At 40.9% G+C, this 18,462-nt stretch overlaps 1 protein-coding gene across 1 annotated transcript; it reads right to left on the bottom strand.

Moving 5' to 3' along the window:
* Positions 1 to 9,508: 9,508 nt before the first annotated feature.
* LOC138893719 (uncharacterized) lies at positions 9,509 to 10,036 on the bottom strand. Its single transcript, XM_070178373.1, has one exon. It carries the CDS (start codon positions 10,034 to 10,036, stop codon positions 9,509 to 9,511), a length of 528 nt encoding a protein of 175 aa, XP_070034474.1.
* Positions 10,037 to 18,462: the final 8,426 nt, after the last annotated feature.

Raw genomic sequence — 18,462 nt, 5'->3', positions numbered from 1 at the left:
AAAGGAAAGGTTGTGGTCGAATAATTTATTGAAATTTGCAAAGCGAGGTAAGTATCATGTAACACCTTAAATTATTTGTTATGTGAAATGCATGTGAAAGACGTATAGGCGAGGCGACGCGTGTCTATACGTCGTCAAATTAATTGTTTGCCTACTTGAAAAATCATAAATTATTGTAAATCATGAATTAATTGTTATAATAATTGTTTCTCTCCTATTCTTTGTCAAATATTAATTCTTGAATTTCTGCATTAATTGTTACATGCTATTTGAATTATGTGTCTTAACCGTTATTTGACAGTTAGCATATTAAATATTAAACTGCCTATTTTCTTCCTGATTTCCATAATAACTTGCTATTTGTCATTGTTTGTTTCATAATTAAATCATAATTACTTTATGCTTGTTGTCTTATAATTTTATATTAATTGTTGCATTTATTGGGAAAATTTCTTCTATAAGAATTGGTAAATGAATATATTGGAGGAGCGGGTTGCACGCCGCAATAGAATTGAATTGGTAAATGTATATATTGGAGGAGCGGGTTGCACGCCGCAATAAAATTAATTGAAATAAATATATTAGAGGATCGGGTTGCACGCCGCAACAGACTTATTAAAAAGTCAAAATTGGGGGATAGAATTGCACGCCGCAACAGACTTTTTAAAAAGTTAATATTGGGGGATCAGATTTCACGCCGTAATAGACTTATTAAAAAGTCAATATTGGGGGATCTGATTGCACGCCGCAACAGATTTATTTAAAAGTCAATATTAGGGGATCGGATTGCACGCCGCAATAGACTTATTTAAAAGTCAATATTGGGGGATCGGATTGCACGCCGTAATAAACTTATTTAAAAGTCAATATATACTTGATTAAAGTAATTATATGAGAGGATTGAAAATGAATATATTGTGGAAGCGGTTTGCACGCTATAACGGAAATTGATGAAAATGATAATTGGTTATGACTGCTGAGTTGACTTCAATTATTATAAATGAGTTACCTGATTTATTTTTATTATTTTTTTGTTGTTACTAATATTGCGTACAGGTTAATGTAAGTGACCTGCCTTAGTCTCGTCACTACTTCGTCGAGGTTAGATTCAACACTTACCAGTACATGGGGTCGGTTGTACTGATACTATACTCTATACTTCTTGTGCAGATTTCGGAGTTGGTCCCACCGGCGTACCATAGACTTTCTTGGATTTCAGCTACTCAGAGGAGACTTGAGGTATAACTGCACGGCGTCTGCAGTTCTGAAGTCCCCGTCTACTTTACTTTAGCAGTGTGTTTATTTCCAGACAACTTTATTTTATTCAGGCCCTTATTTGTATTATTCTAGAAGCTCGTGCACTTGTGACACCAATTCTGGAATGGTATTTAGACACCGTTATTTTTATGGATTATTCACTACATTTAAGACTTTACTTCCGCATTTGTTCTTTGTTATTAATAAATTTAAAAATTATTTTTAAAATGAATAATATTATTCTAACGTTGGCTTGCCTAACAAGTAAAATGTTAGGCGTTATCATGGTCCGAAGGTGGAAATTTCGGATCGTGACAACACTTCTGGTCAATGATTCCAAATTAAAAAAATTCATAATCAAAGGCAATAGTTGACCAGCACATGTCAAATATACCAAAGAATAAATTACTCAATGAAATCTGCAGAAAAGTATATACATTAAAGATTAATGATAAAATGAGAATATTCTTTTTGCTTAAGTAAGGGAAGATCTGATAAAAGGAAAGAAAGAAAGAAAGAAAGAAAGAAGAAGAAGAAGAAGAAGAAGAAGAAGTAGTAGTAGTAGTAGTAGTTTGAGACGGAGGAGAAATAGGATGAGAATGGAAGTTTTGGCATTCTTTTTTGAAACAAAGTTAATATTGGTTGGTCCCTAATACAATATGAAATTGCTTAATTTTGTTCAGTTAGACCTTTATGCATTCATATTTCTGATATTAGCAAATAATTTCTTATCATTGCGACTAACAAAACTCTAACCTAAAATGGATAGATTGTATGTGTTCAAATTTTTCAAAAAAAAATGATTAATTTTTTTTCCTTGATTTTGGTTATGTATAACTTATTAGATTCGCATATGTAATCGCATTGAATTCCTAATAAATTGGGTATAAGATTTAAAAAAATATTCTTTATCTAAAGTTTTGCCTAAATTGACATATTCTCTAAGACTTTTTTTGTGATAGTTGTATACGGTTAAAATCGGGCCCACCCGATTTTACTACTTGACCGAGATCGGGAGGTTGCATCAAAGGATGGCCTAGTAACGGAACAGACTAAATCACGAGGATAAGGTACCTAGTTCAGAATCGAGGTACCTGTCGAGATCGAGGCTAGTAGCGATCGAAGCCAAATGATACAGACATCTAGCAAGATCGAAGATAGCACAATAACAAAAAAGTGAGATATCCGTGACTGGTCAAGGATCATGGCGTAAATTTTGGAACGGATCAAATCAGAAATGATTAATTAGCTAATCATGTTATTTTCTTCTATAACTAGAACTATACCATAAGTGGAATTCCTCTACTATTTAAAGGGGGTTTCTAATCATTTGTAGGACACATTGTTTACAGATATCAAAAGCAATATAATTCTCTGTCTCGTTTATACTATTGTTCATTAGCTTGTTATATTTTGATTGTTCTTACATCAACCAGTTCGAGGGTATCTAAATTCGAGGGCTGAGTTCCATTCTAACACTAGTTTGCTTTACTATATAGTTCATTTCTATCAGTAATCTTCATATTTATCAATTGGTATTAAGTGAAATCATATGTCCTTAGAACCACATTATAAGTTTAATTATTATCCAATTTTAAGGGTAAACAGTTTGGCACCAACCGTGGGGCCAAGGATAATAGTGATTACTTAATACTGATTCCGATAACACACACTGCTTTACACTTGTTTTCGTAAGAATCTTTGTTTTCAGGATAAACATGTCAAACTCATAAGCAGCGCTTACACATGATGACAACGGCCTTGGATTTCACGGGAAAAATGACAATATAACCACTCCAGGGATCGAGGCTTCTCAGGCTGACCTCGAGGGAGAACCAATTGCAAATCTCGTCGATATCAGTTCACATGTCGCCCTAAATGCAAATTTCGGCATTGATCCTGAAGGTAGCATATGCAGGGAAGTTCGATCAGGTGGTCTAGGTATGCAGGATGGATAAGATGGTGCAGTTAGCCTCCAATTGATATTCGAAATGTTACAGGCTCAACAAGCCACTATAGCACAACTATAAAATCAGCACTGAACACCGAGTAGGATCGAACCAGAAGTCGTCCACAGGACCGAGCCTGTGCCGGAAAGGTCGAACGCCAACGAATCAGGGACTGACTCCTCCATTATGAAAATTCTCGAGGAGCTCACTTAATAGATTGAATAGGAGGAAAAGAAAATCGAGGCAAATGAAAAGAAAGTAGAGACATACAACTCCCGATTTGACCAAATACCGGGGGCACCGCCGATTCTAAAGGGTATGGATTCAAAGAAATTCGGATAGAAGCCTTTCCCTCCAAGTGCGGCTCCGAAACCCATTACGAAGAAATTCCGAATGCCAGAAATTCCTAAGTACAATAGGACCACCGACCCTAATGAGCATATAACTTCTTATACATGTGCAATAAAAGGGAATGACTTGGAAGATGATGAGATTGAATCTGTTCTACTGAAAAAAATTGGAGAAACCTTGTCGAAAGGAGCAATGATACGGTACCATAATTTGCCGCCTAATTCCATCGATTCCTTCGCCATGCTTACAGACTCCTTTGTAAAGGAACATGCAGGAGCAATAAAGGTTGTGGCTAGGAAGTCGGACCTCTTCAAGGTGAAACAAAAAAGACAACGAAATGTTCAGAAAATTTGTATCTCGGTTCCAGATGGAACGCATGAAACTACCACCGGTCACATACGATTGGGCTGTTCAAGCCTTTACTCAAGGTTTGAACGAACGAAGTTTGGTGGCATCACGACAGCTAAAGCAGAATTTAGTTGAATATCCAGGTGTAATCTGGGCCGATGTATATAATCGGTACCAGTCAAAAATCAGGGTCGAGGATGATCAATTGGAGACCCCTTCCGGTTTCGTTTATCCAAACAGGCCCGTCGGCAGAACTCAAAGGGATACCGACAGAGAACCCCGGTCGAACAGAGATCGGTATCCACCATACAACGCAGATCGTAGAAATAGTGGCCCAGGATGCAATCCCACCCGAAATGATCAAAGGAACGATCGAGGACAGAGCTCTCGAAGGCTCATGAGCAAAAGTGGCTTCGATAAACATGCCGATCCCACAGAAGTACCACGATTATCAGAATACAACTCCAGCATCCATGCATCAGGTATTGTATCCGCCATTGGGAGAATCAAAGATACTAGATGGCCCAGACCCCTACAAATTGTTCCATGCAAAAGAAACCCCAATTAAATATGCAATACCATGGTACACATGGTCATAGAACTGAAGACTGCAGACAACTAAGGGAGGAGGTGGCCCGTCTATTCAAAGAGGGTCACCTTCGAGAATTCTTGAGCGACCGAGCTAAAAGCCATTTCAGAGACAGGGATGCAAACAGGAAAAACGAGCAAGAAGAACCACAGCACGTGATTCACATGATCGTTGGTGGGGTTGATATTCCACATAGGCTCGTGTCCAAACTCACTAAAGTATCAATCACAAGGGAAAAACGAACTCGAGACTATGTGCCAAAAGGCACATTATCATTCAATGATGAGGAAGAAAAAGGGATCTCACAACCCCACAATGATGCTCTGGTAATCTCTATCCTTTTGAATAAAATTCAGGTTAAACGTGTTTTAATCGATACAGGAAGCTCGGCCAATATTATTCGATCGAGGGTCATGGAGCAGCTCGGCCTACAAGATCAGATCGTACCCACAGCTCGGATTCTCAATGGCTTCAACATGGCGAGTGTGACAACTAAAGGTGAAATCATCCTACCAGCAAATGTAGCCGGAACTATTCAAGAAACAAAGTTCCATATGATCGAGGGTGATATGAGATACAACGCACTGCTCGGAAGACCCTGGATTCATAACATGAGGGCGGTCCCCTCAACCCTTCACCAAATGCTGAAGTTCCCAACACCGGATGGAGTAAAACGGTGTATGGGGAACAGCATGCTGCAAAAGAGATGTTCGCGATCGACGAAGTAATACCGGTATCGGCACTTTCTTCAACAAAGGGATCGGAGTCCAAAGGAAAATAGGAAGCTAAATAGCAACCACAACCACCAGCCTCGACTCAATAGGAGAAGCAGGGAACGGACAAGGACGATGACTACTGGACCCCTCGATCCTTCATGATCCCCGAGGATTCCGACGCCACCAAATCGACAGTCGGAGAGCTGGAGCGAGTCATACTGATCAAGCATCTACCCGATCGAAAGGTATACCTGGGTACAGGGTTAACCCCCGAGCTCAGGGAAAAATTCATTAAATTTCTTATCAATAATATGGATTATTTTGCTTGGTCCCACCTAGATATGACAGGGGTCCCACCGAAGATCACTACACATCGATTGAGCTTGAACCCAAAGTTCCGCCCGGTAAAACAAAAGAGAAGGCCCCAGTCCGAGGTAAAACATGCATTCATCAAAGACGAGGTAGCCAAACTTCTCAAAATAGGATCCATTCGGGAACTAAAATATCCCGAATGGTTAGTCCCTAAAAAGGAAAATAAACTTAGAATGTGTATAGACTATAAAGATTTAAACAAAGCATGTCCTAAAGACTCTTTTCCTCTGCCGAATATCGATTGCATGATCGATGTCACGCCCGACCACGAGATCCTTAGTTTTCTCGATGCCTACTCTAGGTACAATCAAATACAAATGAACCGGGAGGATTAGGAAAAGACTTCGTTCATCACTAAGTACGACACTTATTGTTATAATGTAATGCCATTTGGACTAAAAAATGTTGGTTCCACTTATCAACGCTTAGTAAATCGAATGTTCGAAGAACAAATAGGTAAATCAATGGAGGTTTATATTGACGATATGCTAGTTAAGTCCCTGCGAGCAGAGGACCATTTGACACATTTGCAGGAGAACTTCGATATACTAAGGAAATACTACATGAAACTCAACCCGGAGAAATGTGCATTCGGGGTCGGCTGGAGCAAGTTCCTCGGCTTTATGGTTTCAAATAGGGGGATCAAAATCAACCCTATAATATCAAGATAATCGAAGACATCACAGTCGTGGACAATGTTAAGGCCGCACAAAGATTAACATGGCACATAGCCTCCCTAGGTCGATTCATCTCGAGGTCTTCAGATAGAAGTCACAAGTTCTTCTCACTACTCAAAAAGAAGAACAACTTTGCATGGACCCCGGAATGCCAGCAAGCATTGGAAGAATTAAAGAAGTAACTCTCGAGCCCACAACTGCTTCATACTCCGAAAGCGGACGAGAAACTCTACTTGTACTTAGCAGTCTCGTAAATCACGATGAGTGGGGTCCTAGTTCGAGAAGAGCAAGGTACGCAATTTCCTATTTACTATGTTAGTCGAACTTTAGGTGAGGCCGAGACCCGATACCCACACTTAGAAAAATTAGTGCTTGCCCTAATAAGCGCCTATAGGAAATTAAAACCATATTTACAGTGTCACCTGATCTGTGTGGTGACTACTTATCCCCTTCGCAATATTTTGCATAAGCCCAAACTTTCGGGCTGATTGGCCAAATGGGCCGTCGAGATTAGTTGATACGATATCGAATATCGAACCCGAATGGCCATCAAGTCTCAAATCTTAGCGGACTTTGTGGCCGACCTTACGCCAGCCCTCATACCCAAGGTCGAAGACAACGAGATTAGCTCGGGGGTTGTCGTACAACTTTCAAGGTTGGTAATCGAAGAAGGCCATGTCGAAATCAACTCCATAAGTCTGACCTGGGATTGGAGGAACAAATATATCGAATACCTAAAGAACGGGAAGCTTCCATCGAATCCTAAGGAATTAAGGACTCTACGTATGAAGGCCGCACGATTCACATTGGCCGAAGATGGAACACTATATAGAAGGATGTTTGATGGACCATTGGCAATAAGTTTGGGACCAGGAGATACCGACTACGTCCTACGAGAAATCCACAAGGGCACCTGCGAAAATCATTCCGGTGCCGAATCATTGGTTCACAAAGTCATCAGAGCAGGATACTATTGGGCCGATATAAAAAAGGATACAAAAGAGTTTGTTCAAAAATGCGACAAATATCAAAGGTATGCACCGATGATTCACCAACCCGGAGAGAAACTTCACTCAATCTTATCCCTATGGCCATTCATGAAATGGGGAATGGATATCCTCGGCCTTCTACCGTCGGCCCCAGGTAAAGCTCAATTTATTTTGTTTATGACTGACTATTTCTCTAAGTGGGTTGAAGCACAGGCTTTCGAGAAAATTAGAGAGAAAGAAGTTGTAGACTTCATCTGGGACCACATTATATGCCGATTCGGGATGCCTGCCGAGAACGTATGCGACAATGGAAAGCAATTCCTCGGCAGCAAAGTGACAAAGTTTCTCGAAGATCACAAAATAAAAAGGATCCTGTCAACGCCATATCATCCTAGTAGGAACGGACAGGCCGAATCGACAAACAAGACCATCATTCAAAATCTAAAGAAAATATTGAACGACGCTAATGGAAAATGGAGATAAATATTGCCCAAAGTCCTTTGGGCGTATTGAACAACGTCAAAATCCAGTACGGGGGCAACACCGTTCTCTTTAGTATATGGTGCCGAAGCTCTGATCCCGATTGAAGTCGGGGAACCTAGTGTCAGGTTTCGATATGCAACGGAAGATTCTAATCACGAGACTATGAATACAAGCCTCGAATTAATATATGAAAAATGAGAAGCCGCCCTCGTTCGAATGGCCGCACAGAAATAATGGATCGAAAGGTACTACAATCGAAGAGCCAATCTTCGACACTTTAAAATCGGGGAGGGACCGTATCAGGTCCTCGATATCATTGAAAAGGGATCCTATAAACTTGGCACGATGAACGACGAATAATTACCAAACAATTGGAACATATCACTCCTCAAACGATATTACTGCTTAGGTACGACCTTCTCCATTTTCATTTATATTTTATACTAACCATTTGCAGGTGTTTAATCGAAGGCACCAAAGGATTCTTCAAACACAAAGTCCTTAAGTCTGAAAGCAGGCGTTGCACTCTTTTTCCCTTAGACCGGGTTTTGTCCCAAATGGGTTTTTCCGGCGAGGTTTTTAACGAGGCAACCATTGTTCGTGCTAACTTAGAGCAATTCAACAGTATCCGAGGCTCCTTTACAATCAACCTCGAATACTGGGGGGCATCACCCTCAGATAGTTACAAGGAAAATACTTCATGTTGACAGGGCCTCGATAGGTAAGGGACCAAATGGTCAAATGAACCGTGTCCATGCAGATTACTCGAGCCCTAATGGAAAAACATGTACGCATGTATAATCTATTGAAAGAAGTATTTTTTCTTACATGATGTTCTATGCCTTAGAGAAATTTATACTTTACAATTTCATACTTATGATCTATTGTGGAAACTGGCTTAAGGGCCGATCACAACCGAAGTTCAAACAATTTACCCTATACTCGGGGACTGCCATCCAAAAAATTAACACGATCGAATTACTAAACCTCGAAATCGTAAAACCTTAAAAAGGCAATCCTCGATTTTATAGGCCACGGCCACCCCACTCGGGAACTGACACTTCGAACGAGTTCGAAGTATAGCAGGGAAACAAGCCTAAGGGGCAAATCCCAAACTAAAGGCTACGGCCAAATTAACACGGTTCAAAGACGTCCGAATTCCGTTATAAAACAGTCCTTCAAATATAAACCGGTTAAAAAAGGCAACGCTCGACTGAATTACTAAGGGTCTCGATAATATCGACCCTTGAAAATCCTAAGGGGTATCAAATTGTTCGAACTCTCGGACAATTTTGTGCTAAGGCATAACAAAGTAAAGGATTTCGATAACACAAATCCTCGAAAAACCTAATAGGTACAAATTTATCTCGTGCAAAGGCATGACAAATTTTTCAAGCCAAAAAAGGGGAAAACCATTCTTTTGAGGCCATATCGGCCTAATTCAAGAGCATAAGGGCCATTTTATTTTTTGAGCTCGAGAAATCGTCCTTACTTAACTAAAACCTAAAGATCACTCTAATTCGAATTCGAGCAAGTAATCACTCGATTTTAAAGACTACACTGGTCCGACTTCGGTCTAGTTGCCTAAAGTCCCAAACTTGTGAGCAAAATCTCTATAAGGCATGAAGACATGAATGAAATAGAATTTTTACGAGGCAGGAAATAGAATAAAGACAAGTCAAAGAGAAAACAAATCTTTTATATATACGAAGATATTTACAAGGACCGATCAGGGCCCCGCACAAAAAATCAAAAAAAAAAAAAAAGCCTAAGATTCCTAATTTTCCTCAGGGGAAGCTTCTTCTCCATCGAGATCCTCCCCATTCTTGGACCCGCTCTTGCTGCCATCATCATCATCATAGGAAGAGGCCAGCACTCTAACATCATCTTCATGCTCTTTAGCCTTTATTATCTCATCGGTAAGATCAAAACCTCGAGCGTGGATCTCCTCGAGGGTTTCCCTCCGAGATTGGCATTTGGCGAGTTCAGCAATCCAATGTGCTTGAGTTTGAGAGGTCTCAGCTGTCTCTCTCGCTTGGACTTGAGCGGCTTCAGCATCGGCCCGGTAGATAACCACGATCGCCTCTGCCTCGGTCTTTGCCTTTTCGGCTTCAGATTTGGCCTTTGCAAATTCGGAATCCAACCGAGCCTCAAGATCCTTTATTTTATTTGCCTGAGTTGAGCTCTTCCCCTTCATGCCTCGAAGCTGACTTTTGACCGATGATAATTGGGCTCGACCATCCTCTTTTTCAGCAGCAAAACGGTCCATACTTTCTTTCCACCCAAAGGTCTCCGCCTTTATCATGTTGACCTCATTGTGGAACTGCTCGATCCTCTCATCCTTATACTCCAACTGTGAGATTGAAATGTTAGCCACCGTTCCCGAATCGAGCCCATAATATTTTAAGATTTTTATTACCTGCTCGATTAGGTCGGTCTGATCTTGGTGAGCCTTGGCCAACTCGGCTCGGAGGTCCTTGATCTCCTATTCTTTTTGCCCACTGAGAAGTTTAAGGGCATTTCTCTCCTCTATGAGCCCTCAGAGGCCGGCCTCACATCGGCTCAGCTATGCTCGGGACTTTGAAAATGCCTCCTGATGGAGCGCCAAACCCTATACCGAAAAAAGAAAGGAAATTAGACAGGAAGAGAAGAAATAAACTAAGTATGATATCGACAAAGGGAGTTGAGACTCACCCGATTCAAGGCTTGTTGAGCCTCATTGAAGAGACTCGATGCTTCACTCAGGTCGGTAGTATCCTCGACCCCGATAGAGTAACCATGGAAGGGGTCCTCCCCTCCTGGGCCCCGACTACTTTGTGAGTCCTCGTAGCTTGGGACTCCCGAATCGCCTCCTCGGAAAACGCAGGGAGAATCGACAAGTCTCCAATATCTATTTCCCCAAGTGAGCTACTTGGGGTGTTCTCCTCGCTGCGAAGGGCCTCGGAGCCGGCCCCTTCAGACTTACCCGCCTTTTGCTCATCTCGGCGGGAGGCATTTTCGATCTTCGATGACTCGGGGACTTTGCCCGAGTCCTTTTCCAAGACCCCCTTGGCTCGAGGCGGAATCTTCTCAACCACCACCGACTCAGTGACTTTTGGGGCCTCGATGGTTTTCTTCACTAGGGCCACTAGTTCCGAGCCATCATCTTCATCTTCTTCTTCCTCCCTTAGCCGTTGAATCACATCCGCAGGTAGGGCAACGGTGTCTTTCTTCAACTTATGAACCGGATTCTTCTTAGGCTTTGGATCCTCGGAGGTTGATGTCCTTTTCCTCTTCTTATCCTTCGCCGGCTTTGGAACCAGGGTCAAAGTATCCTCCTCACCAGACAGGGGCATCATGACCGCATCCTTGCCCAGGCCTCACGAGAAAATTGAATAAGTAGAAGAAGTGCATCTTAATCAAATCATCAAATACACAAAAAGTGGGCTTACTATGATTCTTGTCCTCCCATCGGCCCTTTGATAAATCGCGCCATGAGCGCTCGGCGTATGTAGAGGTCGAGGCCAGGTTCCGAACCCAGCTCTCGAGGTCGAGAATCACATGGGGCTTCCAAGCGATCGCTACATCATGGAAAAAGACATCGATGAGAAAAGACAAAGGAACAAATAATACATGGAAGCTAACAATGAGACGATACTTACGATTCATGTTCCATTTCTCAGGAAATGGCATCTTCTCGGCTGGGATTAGGTCAGAAGTCCTCACTCAAATGAACCGGCCCATCCAGTCTCGATCCTTGTCATCGTCTATGCTTGAGAACAACACTTTGGTAGCCCAACGTTGGAGTTTTATTAACCCGCCTTGATAAAGGCGGGGGCTATACAATCTGATAAGGTGATCGAGGGTAAAAGGGAGCCTCTCGACTTTGCTCAAGAAAGATCGGAGCAGAATAACAATTCGCCAAAAGGAATGGTGGATTTGGCCTAGGGTTATTTGATACTGACGACAAAAATCAACGATGACGGGGTCGAGGGGGCCCAATGTGAAAGGTTAAATGTAAATACTTAGAAACCCTTCCACATGGGTGGTGATGTCTTCTTCGGGGGTCGGGATCACCACTTCTTTGCCCTCCCAGTTGCAGTCTTTCTTTACCTGCTTAAGGTATCCCTCAGTTATCGAGCATATATACCTCGACATTGGCTCGCATCGACCAGAAATCGACGAGACTTTATCGGTCTTGAAATCGGAGTTTAGCGCGCACCCCCCAAGAATATATTCCTCAAGATGGGATTCCACCGGCGTTTTTTCGCCAGCCTGTTGAGAAGATGAAGCAGCTTCTTTTTGTGGTACCCTTTTTGATATTTTTGCCATTTTTGTGTAAGTTTAAAGAAGAGGAAGATAGTATGACTTGACATTTGAGAAAGGATTAACAGCAAAACCTGAACATTTGTAAAAGGGAAGAACTTAAGATATGTAAAAACTTTGGAGATTAGAAGGAAGTGAAAGTAAAGTTTGAATCAATGAGGAAGGGGTCTATTTATTGGATTCACGGCGATGGTTCAAAGGCACTAGTGGCCGACCACCAACTGACACTCATTAATGATTTGGAAAACTGTACCGACGGGACGTTGCGGTCATTCCCATCGCTTACGTCACGAGGATGGTGTCATGACAGGTCAAGGTAGAAAATCGAAGGCTCAATTCGTTTCTTGCCATTTCACTCCAAAAAATGAGGGGACTATCTATATACGGTTAAAATCGGGCCCACCCGATTTTACTACTTGACCGAGACTGGGAGGCTGCATCGAAGGATGGCCTCGTAACGGAACAGACTAAATCATGAGGATAAGGTACCGAGTTCAGATTCGAAGTATATGTCGAGATCGAGGCTAGTAGCGATCGAAGCCAAATGAGACAGACATCGAGCAAGATCGAAGATAGCACAATAACAGAAAAGTGAGATATTTGTGACAGGTCGAGGATCATGGCGTAAATCTCGAAACGGATCAAATCAGAAATGGTTAATTAGCTAATCATGGGATTGACTTCTGTAATTAGAACTATACCATAAGTGGTATTCCTCTACTATTTAAAGGGGGGGTTTAGTCATTTATAGGACACATTGTTCACAGATATCAAAAGCAATATAATTATCTTTCTCGTTTATACTATTGTTCATCAGCTTGTTATATTTTGATTGTTCTTTCATCAACGAGTTCGAGGGTATCCAAATTCGAGGGCCGAGTTCCATTCTAACACTGGTTTGCTTTACTTTATAGCTCATTTCTGTTATTAATCTTCATATTTATCAATTGGTATTAAGTGAAATCACGTGTCCTTAGAACCACATTATAAGTTTAATTGTTATCCAATTTTAAGGGTAAACAATACTCCATCCGTTTCAATTTATGTGAATCTATTTTCTTTTTAGTCCGTGCCAAAAAGAATGACCTCTTTCTTTATTTGGAAACAATTTACCTTTATGCAATGATTTATAGCCACATAAAATATATGTGCCTCATTTTACACCACAAGTTTAAAAGTCTTCTCTATTTTCTTAAACTCCGTATCCAGTCAAATGAATTCACATAAATTGAAACGGAGGGAGTAGTTTATTTGTTTATCTTCCACTTCATGTTCACTATTAGCTTTGGATTAATTTCCGATACATTTTAGATTCCTATCATTAGTTGTATTGAATTCCTAATAAATTCAGATTTGTATGGTATATAAGGTTTGAAAATATTCTTTATCTAGAATATTTCTTATTTTCAAAACTTAGATTCAAGACTTCTAATTAAGGTTGGAAATTATTTATCTAGCCCACCATAATCCTCAATGGATTATAATTCCATATGGCACGTTTCCATCTTAAAACGTCATAAAAACCTGATATTATTATACAATTTTTATGCTAATTTCATCAGACTCCATTAAACTTCACCTTAATATACATATAAATCTAATTAATCTGTTAATTAAATCTTATAAAATGACAGGAAATAATAATATTGAAGTAATTAGAGTTTAGAGTTCAAACTCGTACACTGCGATCTAAATTATAATGTTTTGGTCACATGATACTAACTACCGAACCAAACTACAAACTAAACTGCTATCAAAGGTAATGATCGAGAGATACGTACTTCTTCACTCCTTGAAAAAGATCTCGAAATCGAATATTAAAGATGAAATAACCGATATATTAAAGAGCGTATTATCACTCTCTAAAGGAAACTTCCCCGATCTGGATAGAGATAGGCATAGTTTGAACAACCCAAAATTCAAATTGAATTCCAAATTTTTTGGATTTATTTTTTATTTGAATTTTCGGATTACGGATTAAATTTTGAATTTAATTTTTAAAATTTTTGGATTTTGAATTGAATATTAGATTTGCTACTTTGTATTTTTAAATATCTAAAAATTCAAAATTTTTATACTCCATATTTAATCCTTTATCTATAAGCGTCAGAATACTTTCTATTTGAACATGATTTTACTATTGTTACTTCTTATCGACCTTATAAATATCTATATTGTATTTTCTTGATAATAATTTTATTATTTGAATATTGTATTTGGATAATTACAACGAGAATAAGGAACTTTTCAGGCAATTTAACATGAGTATTTCATTTGGATATTCAATTTTTTTTAAAAGAAGAAATATTTCAACTCATAAGCTCAAAACTGAAAATCCAAAATATATACACCGATTAACCTGAAACCAAACTTAAAAAATTCGATCCAATCCGAGCTTATTGAAATTGGATTTGGATTGTCATTTCTTCAATCCGAAAATCAAAAATTCAAACTGAAATTCTCATATCCAATCCGAACTGCCCGAACACCCACGACAAATCAAAACTCATGCTTTTGTTCGTTGACGGTCGTGATTGAATCCCCAACCACGGATGCCAAAAAGCAAGTGTGTCGCCCCAATTAGGAACTCCACCGCTTGTTTGCAGAAAGAAATGCGATATGAATAATATATTCTGAGCAACTAAATTGTAGTTTGTTTATAGGTCAAAATATTCTCTAAGGATATTTAGCATAATATGGCATTAAGGAAAGAGTCGGTCGAGGTGGACCAGGAAGCAGCGAAGTCATTGGCCGAGGTGTCAGCCATGAGCCGTAGTCGAGATGTCAACAAGAGCCGACGAGATCCGTAATCGAGATGTCATCAAGGGTCGAGGTCGAGGTCGAGGCTGAATATTGATGAGAGGAGCTACAACAGCTAGTTTGTCAGGGTAGGATATTAAAAGGGAATATTCTAGTGGATATTCTATGTGCTTGTACTACTAGAGTTTCTTAGAAAAATATTTCAGATATATAGAGAGAAGAGATAATGATAGGGGCAGGTAATATTCATTTTGATAAGAACCCTTTTCAGTAGAAGATTCTCTCCCACATATAAAAATACGAAGATTACCTTTTGACAAAGATTCTAGCTCATATCATTCCACATCTTTCCACAAGATCCGAGGATTGTTCAAATAAATATTGGGTCTTTCTGTCACTCAACATTGTCAGGAGAAATATTCGTCCAATCCATCCATTATTGGATGAATCATCCTCCTTATTTACTTGAATGTCAATTGTTGCAATTTATTATCAGTTACACCTCCATTATTGCTCATACTTTAAGAATATATTGCACTTGTTATCATCAATCATTTACGGGACCTATCCCCATCTTCTGCACGTCTTTAATATTTACATCTAGAGTTATTATCCTTAACTATATTTGACCCATCATTATATAAATTTATTGGGTTAACCAAAAGTTACGCTTTTTGGTCAAACAATTTGGCGCCGTCTGTGGAGATTTTCTATCTAAGTGTTTTAGTTCCTTCTAGATCTACAATCGACACTGGTTACTAACGTAAAAAAAGAAAAGAACATTTTTCGTCTCTGCATGCATAGATCTGATATGACAGGTAACAGAGAAGAAAGAACGAGAATAATGAGCGACCTCCCAACCAACCTCATGAACATCATCTATGAAAGCTCTGAAGCAGTGGACGAGGACATAATACCCAATACCTTTCCTAGGCGAGGTGGATCACCCCCTCCCCATTGCAGCATCACAAACTCTCTTGGTAAGACAGCCTCCACATCCGTGGGAGAGGAGGCGCCACCAGCGATAAAGAAGCTCCTCGAGGCCTGGCTAACTGATATACTGATCAGCGTCCTCCACAAGCCCTTTCAGGATGTGGTCGCAGTAAACACGAGAACCTGTGCTACACCACCAGTGGAGGAGCAACATGGTCAACCTCCCAAGACGACAAGTATTACTCACAATGTTGTTAACAATACAGGCAACAACGCCCTCACAACCATTCTGAAAAGGATGGAGGAAATGGAAAATGAGAACAAGGCACTTCAGGACCAAATGAGAGAATACCAAGAAAGGGTCGATAAAATACCGGGCGCTCCTAAGCTATTGCCGAAGAGAGATGCCAGTCGGTTCGTCGAACAGCCGTACAGTGATAGCGTTGCCCCACATGCCATACCAAAGACCTTTAAAATGCCGCACTATCTAAAATTATACGATGGCACAACTGACCCCGAGGATCATGTGACCCATTACATCACCGCCGTGAAAGGTAATTACCTCACCAAGGAACAAGTATCCTTTATTCTGCTAAAGAAATTCGGCAAAACCCTCACGGGGGGTGCATTAACTTGGTATTCGCAACTGCCTGTACGCTCTATTGAAACCTTTGAGGAAATAGCCGATAAGTTCGTGACAGCCCACGCTGGGGCCAAGAAAGCCAAGGCAAGAGTAAACAACATCTTTGCTATCAAACAATCTCCGGGATAGGGGCTGAGGGACTTCCTCGCCTGTTTTAACCAAGTAAGAATGACTTTGCCCAATATATCGGAAGGAATCGCGGTAGCTGCTTTTCAAAACGGGCTGAGCAAAAATGGTTCAAGGGCGACAAGAAAATTATTAAGTCGGCTTATGAAATATCCCCCAACAACTAGTGACGAAATACATAATGCATACTGTACCGAAGTCCGAGCAGACGAAGGCGACCTCAATGCGACGACTCATGGACTGACCTCGGTACAAGCAGAATCCAGAAAAGATCGGAGAAATGATATCAGAAGAGATCTCGTGGCCTCATGACCAAATCGGGAACGACATCTCCCCTATGTCAGAACTACCGTTGTGTCCTCATCTCACCATGAAGAAGGCCTACCCCGATCAAGAACAGGGACTCACCTGAATGAGAGAGGTATGCCCCCTTTACTATCCGCTTTTTGCGTGTCACCTACAGAGATAGTCTACGCCTTGGAGAAACTCGGACCAAAGGTAAAGTGGCTACAAAAGATGAGGTCTGACCCGAATACCAAAAAATCACACACCCTCTGCGAGTTCCATCAAGAGCGAGGACACAAAACTGAAGATTGCATCGCCCTAAGACAGGAGGTCATAAACATGTTGCGACAGGGACACCTCAAAGAATTGCTGAGCGATCGGGGAAGGACCAACTTTGCCAGGGGACGTGAACAACATCAAGGGCCACCGAAACCGCCCTCACCAGCCCCCACCATCCACATGATCATCAGCGGCGGGAATGACGCTTCCATCAACAGTGTGAAGTTCACCATAACCCACAAGCTCAAACGGTCGATCACCCACGAACGATATGATGAACTCAAAGAAAGTATCTTTTTCGATAAGTCAGATACCAATGGTTTGGCTTTCCCTCACTATGATGCCCTCGTTATTACTTTACAAATTTTATATACCAATGTAAGACGGATTATGGTAGATGATGGGAGCGGTGCATGTATTATCTATCCAAGAGTACTCGTACAAATGAAACTCAAGTACAAGATAGTACCACACTGCATCACACTAACAGGCTTTAACAATGCAGTTGAGCGAATGTCTGGCGAGATCACACTCCCCGTCCTGGCGGGTGGCATCACTTTAGAGACCACATTCCACATCATGGACCAGGACACGACATACAACTCCATCATAGAATAACTCTGGATACACACCATGAGAGCTATCCCATCTAGTTTGCATCAAATCATCAAAATCCCAACTCCGGGGGGGATATTCAGTATACGAGGGGAGCAACACACATACCAGGAATGTTACCGCATCGCCTTAGAATACACAGCCATACAACAAACAAAGGATAAGGAAAAAAAACATAGCAATCAACATAGTCGTGGTCAGTAAGCGATGATAGCGAGGACGTCATCAGAGATCCCGATATGGTTGAGGCCGCAGGATCGACCATAGAGAACTTCGACCCCGTTTAATTAGACAACAACGACCACAACAAGAAAGCTTACATCGGCTGCATACTTCAGGAACCAGGTAAGTTTCGTGAATTTTTAACTGCTAATGCAGTCTTGTTTGCTTTTAGACATGCAGATATGTCGGGTATCCCAAAGAAGATCGCCATGCACAAATTGAATGTCGATCCACTCTACCCCCCGGTGAGGCAGGTTCGGCGTAAATTTAACTCCACAATCAATGATGCAGTAAGCAAAGAAGTGGAAATATTATTGGAAAATGGCTCCTTTAGAGAGTCAAAGTACATCCAATGGGTCGCCAACGTAGTCATGGTGAAAAAAAAGAACGGCAAGTGGCGGATTTGCATACATTTAACTGACCTGAACAAAGCTTGCCCCAAGGATTCATTTCCACGACCTTATATCGACCAACTCATCGACGCAACAGCCGGGCACGAGTTTCTAAGTTTCTTAGATGCCTACTCGGGCTATAATCAGATCCTAATAGAGGAAGAGGACCAG

The sequence above is a fragment of the Nicotiana tomentosiformis genome, chromosome 6 (assembly GCF_000390325.3).
Source record: "Nicotiana tomentosiformis chromosome 6, ASM39032v3, whole genome shotgun sequence".
In the NCBI taxonomy this organism is placed as follows: domain Eukaryota; kingdom Viridiplantae; phylum Streptophyta; class Magnoliopsida; order Solanales; family Solanaceae; genus Nicotiana; species Nicotiana tomentosiformis.
The sequence above is the reverse complement of the archived record's forward strand: the minus strand, read 5'-3'. Positions and strand labels throughout refer to the sequence as shown.

What these genes read in the sequence shown, in the direction of transcription:
- LOC138893719 (XM_070178373.1), bottom strand. Translation starts at nt 10,036, where the DNA reads ATGATAAAGGCGGAGACCTTTGGGTGGAAAGAAAGTATGGACCGTTTT.